This window comes from Anoplopoma fimbria, chromosome 19 (assembly GCF_027596085.1).
Source record: "Anoplopoma fimbria isolate UVic2021 breed Golden Eagle Sablefish chromosome 19, Afim_UVic_2022, whole genome shotgun sequence".
Taxonomy (NCBI): domain Eukaryota; kingdom Metazoa; phylum Chordata; class Actinopteri; order Perciformes; family Anoplopomatidae; genus Anoplopoma; species Anoplopoma fimbria.
In genome coordinates this window covers 19841371-19858181 of record NC_072467.1, presented here as the reverse complement: position 1 = coordinate 19858181, position 16811 = coordinate 19841371, and the positions used below count along the sequence as shown (strand labels likewise).

At 42.2% G+C, this 16811-nt stretch overlaps 1 protein-coding gene across 1 annotated transcript; it reads left to right on the top strand.

Moving 5' to 3' along the window:
* Nucleotides 1-24: 24 nt before the first annotated feature.
* Nucleotides 25-9843, top strand: cnot4a (CCR4-NOT transcription complex, subunit 4a). Its single transcript, XM_054620450.1, is given in 15 exon segments — nt 25-290; nt 2114-2336; nt 2656-2853; nt 3170-3256; nt 3698-3799; nt 4001-4126; nt 4259-4383; nt 4472-4678; nt 5089-5146; nt 5238-5493; nt 7601-8149; nt 8396-8629; nt 9455-9706; nt 9709-9732; nt 9735-9843. Coding segments are annotated over 14 exon segments (2442 nt in total). The 5' UTR covers nt 25-290; nt 2114-2162; the 3' UTR covers nt 9785-9843.
* The last annotated feature ends 6968 nt before the right edge of the window (nt 9844-16811 follow it).

Here is a 16811-nt window from a genome sequence, read left to right as displayed (position 1 = left end):
TCTGTTCTTCTGCGCAGACTCAGTCGCACTGAACACTTGCCCAGCTCCCTCCTCCCTACTTTAATGCTAGCTAAGATGGTGGTTTGAGCGTAAATTGTCTCCACAATACTAAGAAAAGAAAGGGGACAAAACATCTTTACAGCCTTTTAATCACAGCAGAACAACATAACTACGGTTATACTAAGTGACCGGTTATATAAATTTGGACATTTCAGACGCAGTGGCTCGCAGTCCCCGCCCAATTTGGTGTGACTCCCTTGGAGTGGAATCCTAAGCTAAATACGGACAGGGTAAGTGACGCTAGCGTTAGCCGGGCTGCTAGCCGGGCTTCCACTCTCTCATCTATAAAACACAACTATACCCGTCAAGATTTCTCACACTTGTATTGGAGTATTCTGTGGTTTATCAGCTCTCTTTACAGGTGATATTAAACCCGTCAGATTAATGTCAGTAGTGTGTAGAGACAATAATTTGCTCCCAGTTCAGCGCTAGCTCCAACTAGGCCGCACTGTAAGCCCTCTGCTAGCTCAGCGATGCTAGCGGTTAGCATGAAGCAAGCTGTCAGTTTCTATGTAGCAGAAGGCGTACAGTTGTGGCATATATGTTTTAAAACATCTACTGTGGATGTGAGGATCATTGTAGCCTCTTTGTTTTGATGGTGTGATGTTACCTACAGTGACTCCTGATTACGTGTTATTAGGCAGACCGGCTTCTTCTACCAAGCCGCTGCTACTGTTAGCTTAGCATTAGTCGAATAACATCTGTCATAATGTGCAATCCAGCAGATCAGCTGAAGTCACCAGCCTGGCTAACCCTTAACCAACGACAGGTATCCCTACAGTCATGCAGGGGTGTCACCAAACCAGCTGATCTCTGCATGTGGAGCAGTGAAAACCTCTGCGTGTTAATCTGTCAGCAAAATGATCCCAAGACCTGGAAACGTTGCATCTGTCTGCTGCTATTTTAATTTGACTTTACACTGTCATGTTTGGGTTTGCAGTGAGTTCACCTGCTGGCAGCAGGGTTGTCACGCAGATAAATACACGCAGTTTGTTGCATTTCCCTTATGAGGAGGTGTCGACTTTAATCAACCCCATGAGAGACACCACAACATCCTCATTATCCCCTCAACACTATGACAGCTGCCTTTCAATAGCTTTTCTTAAATATGCCATCAGTTAGGCACATCGAGCTTAAACTCATGCAATCATAAAGTTCTGCAATGTCTCCAGTCCTCTGTGGTGGTTATACTGTTCAGTTTCTCTTGAAAACGTTTTGATTCACCTTTTATGATCATATTTGTAGGCTTTATTTTGCGACCAATCACAGTTTCCAAGAGTCAAAGGTGACTTGTTATGTTCGCAAGAGCTTATGTTCTTTAAAATTATGTTCATCGTTTCTTTCGTGTGTGTGTGTGTGTGTGTGTACATAAAAACTGTAGCACAGCATTTTACAGTAATGTCACCACATACACCCAGTTTTTAATACTGTAAGTGTGTAATATTGCAATACTTTCATCAGTGGGCCATAGGCTGAATCACCAGTGTGTAACCACCTTTGGCGATGGATATTGATATTTATTTAAATAAAAGTATTTGCGATTGCTACATAAAGAGACTAATTGATTATCAATACATTTCTGTTGAACGCTTATTTGTTTAAGCTTTGAAGTGTATGGAGAGCAGTTACCGGTATGTAATCTACCCTCAGTGGTTTAAATGCAGAAGACCAAACAATTTAATCATCTCTGCCTAAAGCACAGCGCAGTTCACCGACACCACAAACTTTGCAAACCCATGCTGTCGATTGAACACTTCTCTAAAAACTTTAATAAAAAACTGAACCTTATGTCCCTCATTAAAGTAAAATATTAGACATTGCAGTAGACTGCAGAAGTTTAGCTAGGTGGAGTTAATGGAGTGTGTGTAGTGTTTTCTTTGCTGCTGAAAATAAATGTGTCTTATATTGTGACCTTGATGGTCATAAAGTCAGTTTCAGAGTTGATACAATCCTGCATCAAGTTCAGCTAGTAGAAATGATTTGTTCAGCTGATGTTATTTTCAATCATGTCATGATGGAGCTCTTAAACTCAACTTTTTTCATGTTTTCTCAGCCCTGTGCTCTGTGACCAGCCTCAGCACTCACCCTCATCACACCATAGGATGTCCCACAGCCCTGAGATGAAGGACGACCCCATGGAGTGCCCTCTGTGCATGGAGCCGCTGGAGATTGATGACGTCAACTTCTTCCCCTGCACCTGCGGCTATCAGATCTGCCGCTTCTGTTGGCATCGCATCCGCACAGATGAGAACGGCCTCTGTCCCGCCTGCAGAAAGGTGAGGAGATGATGACATGGACACGATAGCAGAGAAACCAATCACAACTGAAGGGGGATTTTTCTGTCGTGACAATCGGAATGGATGATGATGATGTTGAGTTTCTCAATGCTAATATAGAGGGAAGAAAATATTTTGATCCCCCTTATAAAGTAGCCCTGTTTGTTGAAAACATCAGCTCATGTGGCTAGTGATGCCTCTTGAACTACCATATTTACAATAAAGACCTATCCTCTACAAAGCCACATCATTTAAACTACAAGAGTATTTTTTCAAGTGGTTGATATCATAATTCTTTTTTTTGTTTGTTTTTGTGTAGCCATACCCAGAGGACCCTGCTGTCTACAAGCCTCTGTCACAGGAGGAGATCCAGAGGATAAAGAACGAAAAGAAGCAGAAACAGAACGAGAAGAAGCAGAAGGTGACAGAAAACCGAAAGCACCTGGCCAGTGTCAGAGTGGTCCAGAGAAACCTGGTGTTTGTGGTTGGGCTCTCACAGCGACTCGCCGACCCGGAGGTGAGTACAGTTTCTCCCCCAGAACGCTGCCTGTGACTTTAGAGCATTGGAACTGTTGTTTAGCGTGATGCGACTAAGGTTGTGACAAACTCAAGGCACTGGCTGCAAGATTTATTTTGAACATTGCTGACATAATATCTTAAACTTTTGATGCTGAAATATTTTAATGCACATTTTAAATGTCTTTGAGTAAAACTCCCTCTGAAGCCTCAAGAGTAAAGTTGTTGTGTTGAATATTGTGTATAAGAGTTCACAGTGCATCCAAAACTTGGTGATAAGTGATGAACATATATATTTTTTTGCATTATGCCCACAGGTCCTAAAACGACCAGAGTATTTTGGGAGGTTTGGGAAAATCCATAAAGTGGTCATCAACAATAGCACATCCTACGCAGGTTCACAGGTGAGAGGGTGGATCAAAGCTGACAGGATGTATTTCTCACTTCTTAGTGTTGATGGGAAAAATTTTGTTTTGTGCTTTTAACGTCAGATTATCTTCTTTGTGAGGTATCACTAATGATGCAACATGCATGTGTGTGTGTGTGTGTGTGTGTGTGTGGCCCAACTGCTTTGACAGTGCTTCAATTGTGTTTATGTGTTTTAGTCTGGAAGTAGGAAAAACACAGATAACAAAAACATGTAGACTAGGCCGTAGTCGGTGTCGTTCTATTCCCGCCTTTTACCAGGCCAAATATAAATCTTTGTGTTAACATTTTTGCATATACCAAGATTTGTTTGTCTTTTTAGTTGCATATAATTCATTTTTTTGCCCTCACTGTAACAGAATTAGAGCTACAGTAGACGTGTTAAACATGTATGTTAACTTTATTTTCTGGTTTTCCAGGGGCCCAGTGCCAGCGCTTATGTCACTTACATCCGCTCTGAAGATGCTTTAAGAGCAATACAGTGTGTGAACAATGTGGTTGTTGATGGGAGAACCCTCAAGGTGAGAAGTTAACAACTGCTGATCTATGGGACTATGGGATTAGATTAATTTGCATAAAAGCCACACTTCCTGTCTGTAAAACATAAACTTCCTTTAGTAAACAACCTGCAATGTAAAATAGTACGATTATACTAAAGATCCTTGAAAGAAAACTTCATAACCCTTGCTTCTCCTCTCTTCTCTCCGGTCACTCTTTTACAGGCTTCTTTAGGCACAACAAAGTACTGCAGTTACTTCCTTAAAAGTATGCAGTGTCCCAAACCTGATTGTATGTATCTACATGAGCTGGGGGATGAAGCAGCTAGCTTTACTAAAGAGGAAATGCAGGTAAAACATTTCTTTCTCTTTCTGAAATGTGGATTAAATTGTTTCTCTTTGCTTTGTGTGTCGATTGTTGTTGCTGCTTTGTGTATTAACAAAAGGACTAATGCTGACTCATGTTGTGTCATTCGTTTTTAGGCAGGGAAACATCAAGAGTATGAGCAGAAACTCCTCCAAGACCTCTATAAAATTAACCCTAGCTTTCTACAACCTCCAGCATGTGGAACAGAGAAGTCAAAGAGTAAATCCAACTCCACACAGAGGTTGGTTTTTTAATTTAGTTTCTTCTATCTTTTTTCTCTTATCGCATCCAATTTTGCTGAGCTAGATTTTTCTGCTGTTTGGTAACAGATCCAACAGTACCAATGGTAAAGATGGGTGGCCGACGCTGTCAGGACACAACAAACTGGCCAACGGGCTTTCAGAGGACCGCAAGTCTCCTCCGCTGCTAGACTATCTAGACCAAGAAGTTAATGCTTCAGATGGGCTAGAAACAGATCTGGTTCCTGGTCAGCGTTCTGCATTGTCCCCCTTCTCCTCTAACTGTGACAGCAACAGGTAAGAAAGACTCGTCCTGGACCATAGCACCAATGTATCCTTAACAAAACAGCTTTTATTTCTTTTTCAAAAAGCTTTTTTCTTTTTTGAAAAAATAAATAGTTTGTAGTCACATCGTTGGTTGCTGTTTGTTATCACAGCATTCAGAATCCCCCCCCCTCCTCTCTGGCTCAAGAAGCAAACGCGAGAGAAAAAGCGAGTGCAGCAGCAGTAGTTGTGAGAGTGAATGAAGACGGAGATGGGCATTAGTGAGAACAAAGCTGTGAATCAATAGAACAAAACGTGGGTCATGAGTAATGATCTAGAGGGATTCTTTTTGTATCAGTCTTTACATTGTTTTTTAGGATTTATTTTTTTTGCACATCATATCTTTTAATATGGATCTTAATCTGTCGTTTGTTTATCTTTAGTCCCAGTGACAAACCTCCAGAGTCGATCGCTATGGTGAACGGAGAGACTTTACAACAGGTGAAAAACCCTCAACTCCTGTTTTTATTTACATATAAATGAAGGTGATCCAGCACAATCTCAGAAATGTCTCTCCTCTCTCTTTTTCCAGATGCCCATCAGTGACTCCCCCTCTCCTCCCCCGGGTTTAACCAAGCCCAGCCTTGTGGTGCCCATCAGCGTGTCAGACCTCACAGCCCGTTCACCCTTCGAGGGAGCGGCGGCTGAGTCCCAGTCGCTCTTTTCAGACAACAGTAACTTCAGACATCCTAACCCTCTGCCCGCCGGCCTGCCCCCTTTCCCCAGCTCCCCCCGCAGCAATTCTGACTGGCCCATGACCCCTGAACCACAGAGCCTCTTCACGTCAGGTACAGTGGAGATTTACTTAAACACTTTGCATTCGTCTTAAGTATTTGATTGCTTGTGCAGTTTGTCTTGATATTCTAATAGTGCGTTGACCTGTTTTCATAATATTGACTGCAAAGGCCTTTACGCACATGGGGCATGGCGACTAAACAAGACGAAACAAAAGTGATGATTTGCATCAAAACAACTTGTACTATCAGCGGTGCAAATTTGGTGTAGTTTTCAATTAAAGGTTCTAATAGACTCGTGCAGGCAGAGGACATTTCTTTTTTTAGGGGGAGTTTTTCCTTTTCTGTTGCAGTGATCCAAGGACAGAGGCTGTTTCAGGACAGAGGCTGTTATAATCTGTACAGTGTACAGATTATAAAGCCAGTTGAATTGGAACTGCCTTGATCCTATTGACTAAGAGCACAGTCCTCTGTGAGTAGTTACACAGTGTATAAGTCTAGGGCTTTTATTGTGAAAGGTAGGCGTGGGTCTGAGGCCTGTACTAAACAGGAATTCTGGTTAGTGAGGTTACGTCAAGGTTAACTCTGGGTTTTCAGACATACAACGGAGGTTCACTTGTTAACGGGGTAGATCACCATGGTTACTTACGCTGAACACATAACCTGCTCTGGAGATAAGAGATCAACTCGTATAAAAGCACTGCCTACTGACCAATCATAGCTTGTTTCATGGATTGTTCGATAATATTACACAAATACGAAGAAGTTAAAGTCATAATCCAGACTGGAAGCAACACAGTTTAAATGGACACATGCAAACAAAAAAAAAAGTTTGAATCACTAAATGAATAGATTTATATTATCACTGCCCATCTCGCACAAGTTAGAGCTGACTTTAATTACATGTGTGTATTCTGTTATATTGATGTGTTGCAGATGTATTCTTATGACGTGTGTGACAATATTTTAGCCTTATTATTTCAGCTGTAATCCCTTGCGTGAAACGGATTAGAAAGCAAATAAGAAAATAACTAAATATTCTCTTCTCATATATTCACTTACGTGCCGTGTCGGAGTCGTGTCTCAAACTCACAGACTGGATGCAGCTTTATTTTGCTCGGGTTACTTTTATCTTTGCGTTGGGTCATTATAAGTTATGGATGGAAACCTTCTTACTGCTTTTAATGATGTTCTTTTAGTTTTTTTTATTTGCACCCACATCCGCCAGATTGCATCTGAAAGAATAAGAATACATCCAAGCAACACTTTAATTTAACAGACTACACATGTAATTACATGTGAACTCGCTCAAAGCCAGATTGAGAAACCCTATGTTGATAAACCGCGTTGTAGGATTAGTTAAGCCGGATAACCAAACGATAGCCTCGTACTACAGGCCCCTGGTCTGCTCTGCCTTTGTCAACATTGAAAGGAGTAATAAAGTTTGTCATCTTTGACCCGGCGCCTCGATGTTGTTTGAAGAACATAGTGTACATATTGAATATGTATGTGGTTCGTAGACTCTTTCGAGAAGACTCCACCTCTCCAAAAAAAATGTAATCCCTTTTTTGCTGCATAATTCATGAAAACAGCAACGGTTCAAAAAATATATTAATGTGGGCACTATATTTATACAAAAAGGTCCCAGGTGTGTAAAGACCTTAATAGTTGTGTCTTGTTAATTAAGGTATTTTCCCTGGATAATAAAATGATCCAGACGGTGTTTAGATTTATAGTCTTTGCTGGGAAATGAGGTTTAAGTAATCAGTCATTAGTGAATGGTACGTCTCTGACATCAATGTAGTGTCGACAAATATGTTTTAATAAGCTTTAGATATGAAAAGATCTTTCCGCATAATATCGGAGAGACCGTTTGAGTGTTCCTTTAAATCAATAATAAGATAAACTTTATTCTATAGCACTTACAAATTGCTTTATTGTGGAAAAGAAAAAAGTAAAACAAATACAAATGTTAAACCAACAACAATTTAATCAATCACGGAAGACTGAAATCACAGTTAAGAGATGAAAATGTATTGTCACAAGTCCCTTTCTCAGCAGGCAACCACCAATCAATAAGTCAAAGAAATCCAATGGCTAGTCAACTAAGAGTGGACATAGAGGACAGCTCCAGTAACGTGTCTCTCTTCTTCCCTCACAGACACAATACCAGTGTCTTCTTCCACAGACTGGCAGGCGGCCTTTGGCTTCGGCTCGTCCAGCAAACAGCAGGACGACGATCTGGGCTTCGATCCTTTCGACGTCACTCGTAAGGCCCTGGCCGACCTGATAGAGAAGGAACTGTCGGTGCAGGATCAGAGCCCCCTGTCCCCGGGGCTTCTCTCCCACGGCGGGAGCAACCACAGCCTCGGCCTGCCTCCTCTCAACCCCAACGCCGGCGCCTCCTCTCACCACTTCCCCAGCGGCCTGCCACGCCTCCCCCAGCTCCACCACAGAGCCATCTACAGCTCCTTCAGTTTCCCCGGCAGTCAGAACAGCCAGGCCAGTCAGCAGCAGCAGCAGCAGCAGCAGCAGCAGCAGCAGCAGCAGCAGCAGCAGCCATCCTCCAGACACCCCTGGATGGGCGTCCCGACACGAAACAACCTCACACACTTGAACCACTCAGCCAGTGCTGCCTCACACAGTAATTTCCTGGACCTGAATCTGCCCCCTCAGCACAACACAGGGCTGGGAGGGATCCCCATCTCAGGTACCGGACATCTAGGTCGCTGCGGCACCTTTCACTGTCCTCTGGAAGCAGGTGCATGTTAAAACAGAGATCCAATATGTTGTTTAATGCTGTAATCTAATGTCACAGTGTGAGATACTTGTTCTGAGTGGCATTTATTGAGCTTGCACAGGGGATGCTGGTAGATGCACTTCTGCAACTGACCACTAGTTGGTGATAAATACCCCCGATTGAGTTGACTTACCTGTTTTCTTCTCCTTTCTGCAGAAAACAGTGGCTCTATAGACGGCTTAAATGTGAAAGAGTGGCAGGACGGCCTCAGAGCTCTCCTGCCCAACATCAACATCAATTTCGGGGGGCTCCCAAACTCCTCTTCCTCGTCATCCTCCTCATCCTCCAACAGTGTTAACCACATTGGTGGGCCGGTCGGGCCAGCAGGCATCTCACACAGCCTGAGCTGGGACGGCACAGCCAGTTGGATGGACCCTGCTATCATCACAGGTAGGAATTGTGAGTCAAATGAGCAAGAAGTTATTATTTTCATATTTAAGGTCAACATTTACTGGTTCCAGCTGCCGTTTATACCATTGTTAATTTCATTTGTGCTGCAAATATTTTGTTTTTCAAGCTAAATTGCTGCTTATTTTCTCAATTAATCGCTTGGTCTATAAATATGTAAGCAAATGGTGAATAATTGCCATTATCATTTTTGAAGCTCTTTTAAAGTTGTACGTTTATAATACTTAAATATAAGAAAAGATTATTATAATTATATCAATATTATATCAATTATAATTATCATACTGGAGATGCTGGACCTATCACATGTTATATATCTGTGAAGAATGACTTGAAAAGTTAAGCTATTTAAACTAGTTGGTGACCCTTTTATTGACTTTTATAGCACAATAAAGCTAAAAAAAAAAGTGAATGGCAGAGGCATAAAAATATATATTAGTTGCAGCCTCATTTGCAATACAAAAGTCTTAAAATGAATTAATCATATATTCATTATAGTGTTTTTATACTCTTCCCCTTGCTGCGTTACATGCGTAATTGCGTTGCAATTTCCTGTCTGTTGAATAATTAATAATCTTTTAATCTTATCAAATTAAATTATATTTATCTCCTCTAACAGAGATCTGAATATCCCAGTGGTTCTGAATGAGTTGAGACAAAGTAACTTTAGTACCAGAAGGCCACAAAACTAAATTACCGTCACATTATTTACTGCCGTGCTGTGTGCTTTAAATGTGTTAATTTGTCTCCCCCCTGTGTTTGTCGTCACTCATCTGTTCTGTAACTCTCCCCCTCCTCTCCCCTCAGGCATCCCGGCCTCAGCAGGCAACAGTTTAGACTGTCTCCAGGACGACAACCCACCACACTGGCTCAAGTCCCTGCAGGCGCTCACAGAGATGGACGGCCCGGCCAGCTCAGCGGTGCCCACCCCTCCCCAGCCCCTCCACAGCGGCCTCCTCGACGCCCACCTCCCCCTCCACCACAGAGCCGCCGGCGGCTGGGCTCCCTACATGCCCCCTAACACAGCCAACCCCGCCAGCCAGTTCCACTCCCCTCCCCCGGCTTCCAGACCGCTTTCAGACCCCGGGACAGCCCGCCACAGAGCTGTTACAGAGTGCCGCCGTGGACCGCCACTGAACAGACTACAGCCGGCACCCATCCATTCCCCCACTACCACTTTATACCCACTCATCCTGTACCCCCCCCCCCCCCCCCCCCCCTCCCCTCAATGCAATACACACCAATCTGCAGAGAATGAAAAATTATTAACAAAGTAACAAACATGCTTTCTTCTTTTTTCTCTTCCTCCTTCCTTTTGTCTACTCTGAAGGCCTATTTGTTTTTGTTTGTGGCACACAAGTTATCGGTACCCTTTTACCCGCTACCATCACCACTCATTAGACCTAGCTCTGGGCGTAACATTGGGATTCATTGTGTAGCTCGCTGTTAACGGAGAGCACAAGTAAAACAGTACGGCATCGAGTGCCCAGCGGTAACACAAGAGTTAACTCCACAAACTGACGAAGAAACAAATTAGCTGAAGGGAGACCTTTTTAAAAAATAAAAAAAAAAGTAACTAATGATTAAGCATGAACAACATTTGTGTTTTTGAAAGTTGAAGTCCGATAAGTTTTCCGAGGAATGAAGCAAGCTGTGAATCTGCTCTTGAAGCTTTGCCCCAAAGACCCTCATCCTCCCTCTTTAACAGGAGACTGTGAAGCGGTTAACCCTTACGGCCGAGTTGTGAATACGGCGAGGTGAGAGAGAGACACAGAAAAAAAGGGTTTTGGCACTTGTTTTTTTTTTTTTTGAGAGTGGTTTTAAAGAAAAAATAAGTTTAAAAATAAGAAGCTGAGATTTGGTGATTAGAGCGTGAATGCAGATGGCACAGGGGAGTAGAGGGCACAGGCTATGCATGGGCTCCCTGTTAGGTGGAGACACAGACGGCCTGCTTGAGAGGCCACTTGGCCCACATTCCCGTTAGAGGAGGGCTCCCACTGGCCCCGTCCTGCTGGAGGGGAAAATTTTGCTGAACCTCTGTATCAGAGGATAGAGCACTGCCTAACCGCGGGGCGCCGGGGCTTTGGGAGATCGTGGCACACATCCTGAGCAACTAGGGGTTAGACTCTTACTCACAGTGCCACTGTGTGGTACCGACAGTAGCTAGCCCTAACACGGACAGCCACCAAGTAGGTAAGACAATGACTGGATGGATGAGGAGACGTCAAAAAAAAATACTAAAGAGGGTAGCAACAGGGTTCACAGGTCCCTTTGTTCGACCCACGAGGGCTTAAACGAGGCCTTAACATGGACAGATGAGAGAAAGGAGTGACAGGAGGAGGAGGAGTCTAGCGTCAACGATTGCTGAAACAATATGCAACATTGTATGTGACTTCAGCAACTGTATGCGAGTGTACGTCCCAAAGTAAGGTGCTGCAAGACAATACCACGTACTGTAGTAGTGATTTAAGGAGCTTTCAGCCTTTAGTATTCGAGATCGACCTCTCCGACCACCGCCTTTTTTTTTTTTTTTTTTTTCCGAAGTCTTAATTATGATCCATATTCGCTCTGTCTCTCTTTCTCTCTCTCGTACCCTCCCTCCCCATATCCCCCCCCCCCCCACCACCCCTCCTGCTGTTCCCTATTTAACAGTATTTCACAAAAAATGAACAAACTCATCCAGGAGAATCCAACACAGTCATACAGTGGGTTTTAACATGATGTTGCGCGGAAAAAAATACGAAAACAAAAATTCGAGGCGCTTTAAGGAAGTGAACTGTCCTCTGCAGGTCTGGAAATATGAACCGTAAATAAAACTGAAAACTCAGAGCTGGTGTTTTGTCTGCTGTTGTGTTCTCAGCACCCTGATTCAAACATGTGCACTTATGAATATTTAAACTTTAAAGTACTCACCACCATACTTTGTATAACCCCCTCAGGAAGGTCACTATAAATCACTCTTGTTCCAATGTCTTCCACTAGGGGGCAGAAGACTTTGTGTCAGTGATGAAGCTCTGCAGTCGACACACACACACACACACACACACACAGGTTACACAGAGTGACTGATGCTACAGTTTTTCAAATCTACATAATTATTCACACTTAACAATTTGAACATTTTAGGTATTAAGCACACTAAATGAGTAAATGCAACTATGATGCATATAAAGAACGAAGAGTTATCACATCGTTCGGTGCCATATTTTTGTCTTTTCAGTGGGAGGAGAGCATGTGTGCATGAGTTTGCAGCTCTGCGCTCTCTCAGGCCAATGCAGCAGTAGATACCTGCAGCAGAGACTTCTGTTTTTGTCCTGTAGGTCCTCTGGCAGACACAGGGAGGAGCACAGTTTATACTCGTACAGTGGCCTCACTATTTCTACTGCTGGATATCTGAATCAGGTGACTCAATGTACACATGATTTTAAATGTTACTTATTTTCATCTTTGCTGTTCCCAGAGGAGCCCGTCCAAACTTAGTCCTGTTTATTACTGCAATTTAAGATTATTTTCAATATGACGTAATCATTTCGTCTAGTCACAGACTCCAGAGGGATTTAGTTTACTGAAACAATTATTAAATTATCAAAGTAGTTGACGATCATTTTTTTTACTGTGAATTGACTAATATGTTATTTACATTACATTACAGTCATTTAGCAGACGCTTTTATCCAAAGCGACTTACAATCAGTAGTATATTACATATCATTCACCCATTCACACACTGATGACAGGCTACCATGCAAGGTGCCACCATCAGACTCTAACTAACATTCATGCAACATCCAGTCCACACCGATGACAAGCCTTCGGGAGCAACTTGGGGTTAAGTGTCTTGCCCAAGGACACATCGACTGCCGAAGCCGGGTATCGAACCACCGACCCTCTGATTGGAGAACTACCTTGCTCTCCACTACGCCACAGCCTAACATTTTCGGCTCACGCTTTGGTGTAGCTCGGCATGTTGGCAAAACAGACAAGGAGCTGCCCCCTCTACCTTCAGTCCTTCTAATTCCAGCCCCCTCTGGTTTCAGACCCATCTGGTTTTGGTCCCTTAAGATTTGGTCGCTATACTTTCAGTCCTAGTTTCAGTCCCCTCTGGTTTCAGCCTCCTTCTGGTTTCAGTCCCTCTGGTTTCAGCCTCCTTCTGGTTTCAGTCCCTCTGGTTACAGTCCATGTAGATTCAGCCCCCTCTAGTTTCGGTTCCTCTATTTCCGGTCGCTCTAGTTTCAGTCCATCTAGTTTCATTCCTGGTTTCAGCCCCTCTGGTTTCGCTCTAGTTTCCTGGTTTCCTCTGGTTTCAGCCCCTCTGGTTTCCGCCCCTCTGGTTTCAGCCCCTCTGGTTTCCTGGCGCCCCTCTGGTTTCAGCCCCTCTGGTTTCAGCCCCTCTGGTTTCAGCCCCTCTAGTGTCAAACCAATCTGGTTTCAGCTTCCAGGTGCAGAGGAGGCTCTAGCAGAGAAAGGTGAGTGTGTGTGAATAATGCAAGCAGGCAGCAGATTTAGGAGCTGTGACAATGAGTCAGCACCAACACAGAGGGGGGTGGGGGGGTGGGGTGGGGAGCTCTGCTGAGAGTGTTCCCGGACCAACACACACTCATGCAGACGCTGCACTGAAACACAATGGAGGTATCTTTGTGATGATGCATAGCTGACAAGAATAGCATCTGTTTATTTTCTACAGCTGCAGAAAAATAACTCCAGTGTTTTGGCCCAATGCAATGATTAAGTGCCTAGAAGGAATGATTGGTTTATTGATTATTCTCTTGCTCTGCTGAAACTGCATATTCATGCTCATTATCATAAGGGGAAGGAAAGGAGTGTGGAGTGAGGATGAATGATGAAGCAAAAGAGGTTAGAGATAATTCATTGAGACATACCAACCCTTTAGTTACATATTGCAAAGACCAGAATGAACTAAAACCGACAAAATTGTTATTTTAATTTAAAGCACCAGAACTGCTTTTAAATGTCCAACTATACGTATGCTGAGTATTTACAAAAACATGTCTACAAAAAGCATTTAACCATGGCCAGGTGTTTCATCACGACAAGCAGAAAAAAAGCCAGATTTTTTTACTCTGTCCTCTGCAGGGGTTCAGGCTGTTAAACTGCTGAAATCTCTCTTTCCTGGAGGACTGCAGCTATGAGGGCATGTGGAGAGGGCACAGAAGCTGAGGCTGCTGCCGGTAAGAGAGAGCCGGCTGTGCTGAGAGGCATCGATGGATTATGAGATAACACACAATAATGTATGGTTCGTAGGCGTTTAGCGTCTAGTTCAGTGACATTTCGCAGGTGAATCAGAACTCTGCTGTATTTCGTTCACACTGGAGATGAAGAAACGCTGCCTTAAGCTTCTTGCCACAACAGATCCACTCTAGCACTCCTCTGCACAGATATGATATACTGAATACTGCAGCACACTGTACAAAATATTGTGAGAAACCATCAAGGAAAGCCTGAGTTGCATTTTTTATCTTTCTTTAGGGACTGCAAGAAAATGAATGGTTTGGGAAAGGGGTTGCAAAGAGCAAGCCTCATTAATAATTTATTTGGACTCTCCCTCACTTAGAAAAAAATGCAATACAGCAGCATTGATATCCTGATCAATTAGTTTAATTAATTTGACCAGAACTTGCCTCTCCAAACCCTGTTTTGTATTTGTTTGTTTAAAATTACGGACTGATTAAGTACATCTTATTAATATGGACAGTGATGCAAGCTTCTCTGAGACTGTATATACACACAGCAGTGCTCAGAGTGTCTGAATGGTAACATGCTAATGATGTGCAGTTATAATGCTTCCCATGTAATTTAGCGTGTTAGCATGCTAACATCAGTTTATTTCAACCAAACACAAAGGTGTGGAAGGTAAGGGATCATCAAAAATATTACAATGTATCCAGAGGGGGATATGAATGCCTGTACCAGCTGTCAACTCAGTATTTTGAACTGAGCTTTGTGACTAAACAACAAGCAATGTTAAAAAACAGAGACAAAGGCCCATTCAGTAACTAATCCATGGAGATCTGTGCAGCTATTTATTATTTTAATCTTACCCAAACTAATAACATTTTTAGGCAAACAATCATCAATCGAGTGGTTTAACTGAAAACCATTATGTGTCCCTGATGTATATATGTATATATATATATATATATATATATATATATATATATATATATATATATATATATATATATATATATATCCTGGTTCCAATAGGCAGTAGGGACGTCTCTCAACAGAAAGCACTCTCTCCATTCGTCAGCCTTTGACAGGCTCTCTCACCAGTGGAGTTGCCCGCACTGCAAAAAATGAGTAGCAAGAACCTACCATTTTGACAGATTATGTAGACTCATAGTAAGCTATTAAAAATAGAGCTGTAACAATTAGGAAATTAATTATTTTGTTACTATTTTAACAAACTATTTTGTTAATTTTCCAAACAAAAACTGATTATTCACTGTTTTCAGTTAATTTGTTGAGAAGTTGCTGCCGTTGTTGAGTGCTTTTAAATAAAAGTTTACTTTTGTGTTAAAAATTTAATTGATAAATAATGAAAATAATCTCTGGCTTAATGAATAATGAAAAACGGAAGTTAAGTTAGCTGAAGCACCAATTATAACATTAAAAACAATAATTGAAAAATGCTAGTAGGAGTAAATAATTTCACTTCTTTGAAGAGCTTTACATCTACATTTTCTTAAACAAAAAAAACAACAAAATTAGATTATTCCTCGTTATTGTCTTTTTCCTGCTTTCCAAAACAAAATATTTAAAGAGACTCAGTCCAAGCCTGACTCAATAAGGTGGATATTTTTTGCAGCGTGCAAAGAAGCCTTTACTGTAAACTCCACCAGCAGTCCAGTTAATGTGTCCTGGCCAGGAAAACTGACATGCTCCTCCATCATCATACAACATGTAATGGCTCTGATGTATGGCGTCTGTATGAAGTGCAACATGAACCAACAATGTATCTGTGTCCTCAGAGTGTTTTATTTCCCTCTTTTAGCTTTTTGCCTAGAAGACATGACAACTATTTATGGGGCATCAACATTTAACCTGAGCATCAAAATATCTCAATATGACAAATAAGGTGTATATATATATATATATATATATATATATATATATATATATATATATATATATATATATACTGTAAATATTACACTGGAGCCAGCGGCCTCTTAGTTTAGCATGAAGGCTGGAAACAGTTAGCCTGGCTTTGGTCAAAAATAAACCAGCCCAGCTAAATCTCACTAATAAACAAGTTGTTTAGCTTTTTTTTTTATCTATACAAAAAACTAAAGTTATGTAAAGTTGTGGTTTTATGTGTTATGTGCCATGATTGATAATTAGTGTCAATAAGCTATGCTAAGCTAACCTGCTGATGGCTGTAGCTTCATATTTAACGGACAGACATAAGAGTGGCATCAATCTTCTCAAATAACTCTTGCCAAGAGAAACAACTTCCCAAATTGTAAAACTATTCCTTTTAGAGATCATCAGTATTTCTGACAGTATCAACTATTGAACACTCTTTCCAGCATTACAGTGACCTTTGTTGCAGCTCCTGACTGCAGTCAGCAAGTGTATCTCAGCACGGCCCTCCTGCCTCATGGTGATATCCTTTTGTGGTTTTGTGTATGCCAGTTACCTTGAGCGCTGTGCGGTGATGTAATTGAAGCGGGAAGGTCAAAGTGCCGGTTTTTCGTTGATGTTAAGTTTTGAATTTTCTCCCCCAGACAAGCACGCTGACACTGCACACTGGGCAGCAGGAGCATGTAAACTGAGATCCACATCGCCCGATGCCACAAGGACACATCCAGACCGAGAGCATTGATAACAGATTCTACCACGGCCGGAGAGATCGTAGGAAGGAAAATGTCTGTTAAGTAATTTAGTGACAGTACTTATAGGAGCTGTATTTAACATTCATTCATTAATATAGCAGGAAACAACGATTTGATATGTGAAGATATAGTGGAGTAATGTCCTCTGGGTGTTTTGCTTTCTGAGCTTCTCCTTGCTTTTAGTGCATGTTAGTGCATGTGAGCATGGTTAGCTCACATGCACTGCTTTCATATGGCGGTTACAGCTGATAACGCCATCCCGTTCTAGCGTCGTCGCGGAAGAGTAACACCCACCCTCTGGTTCCC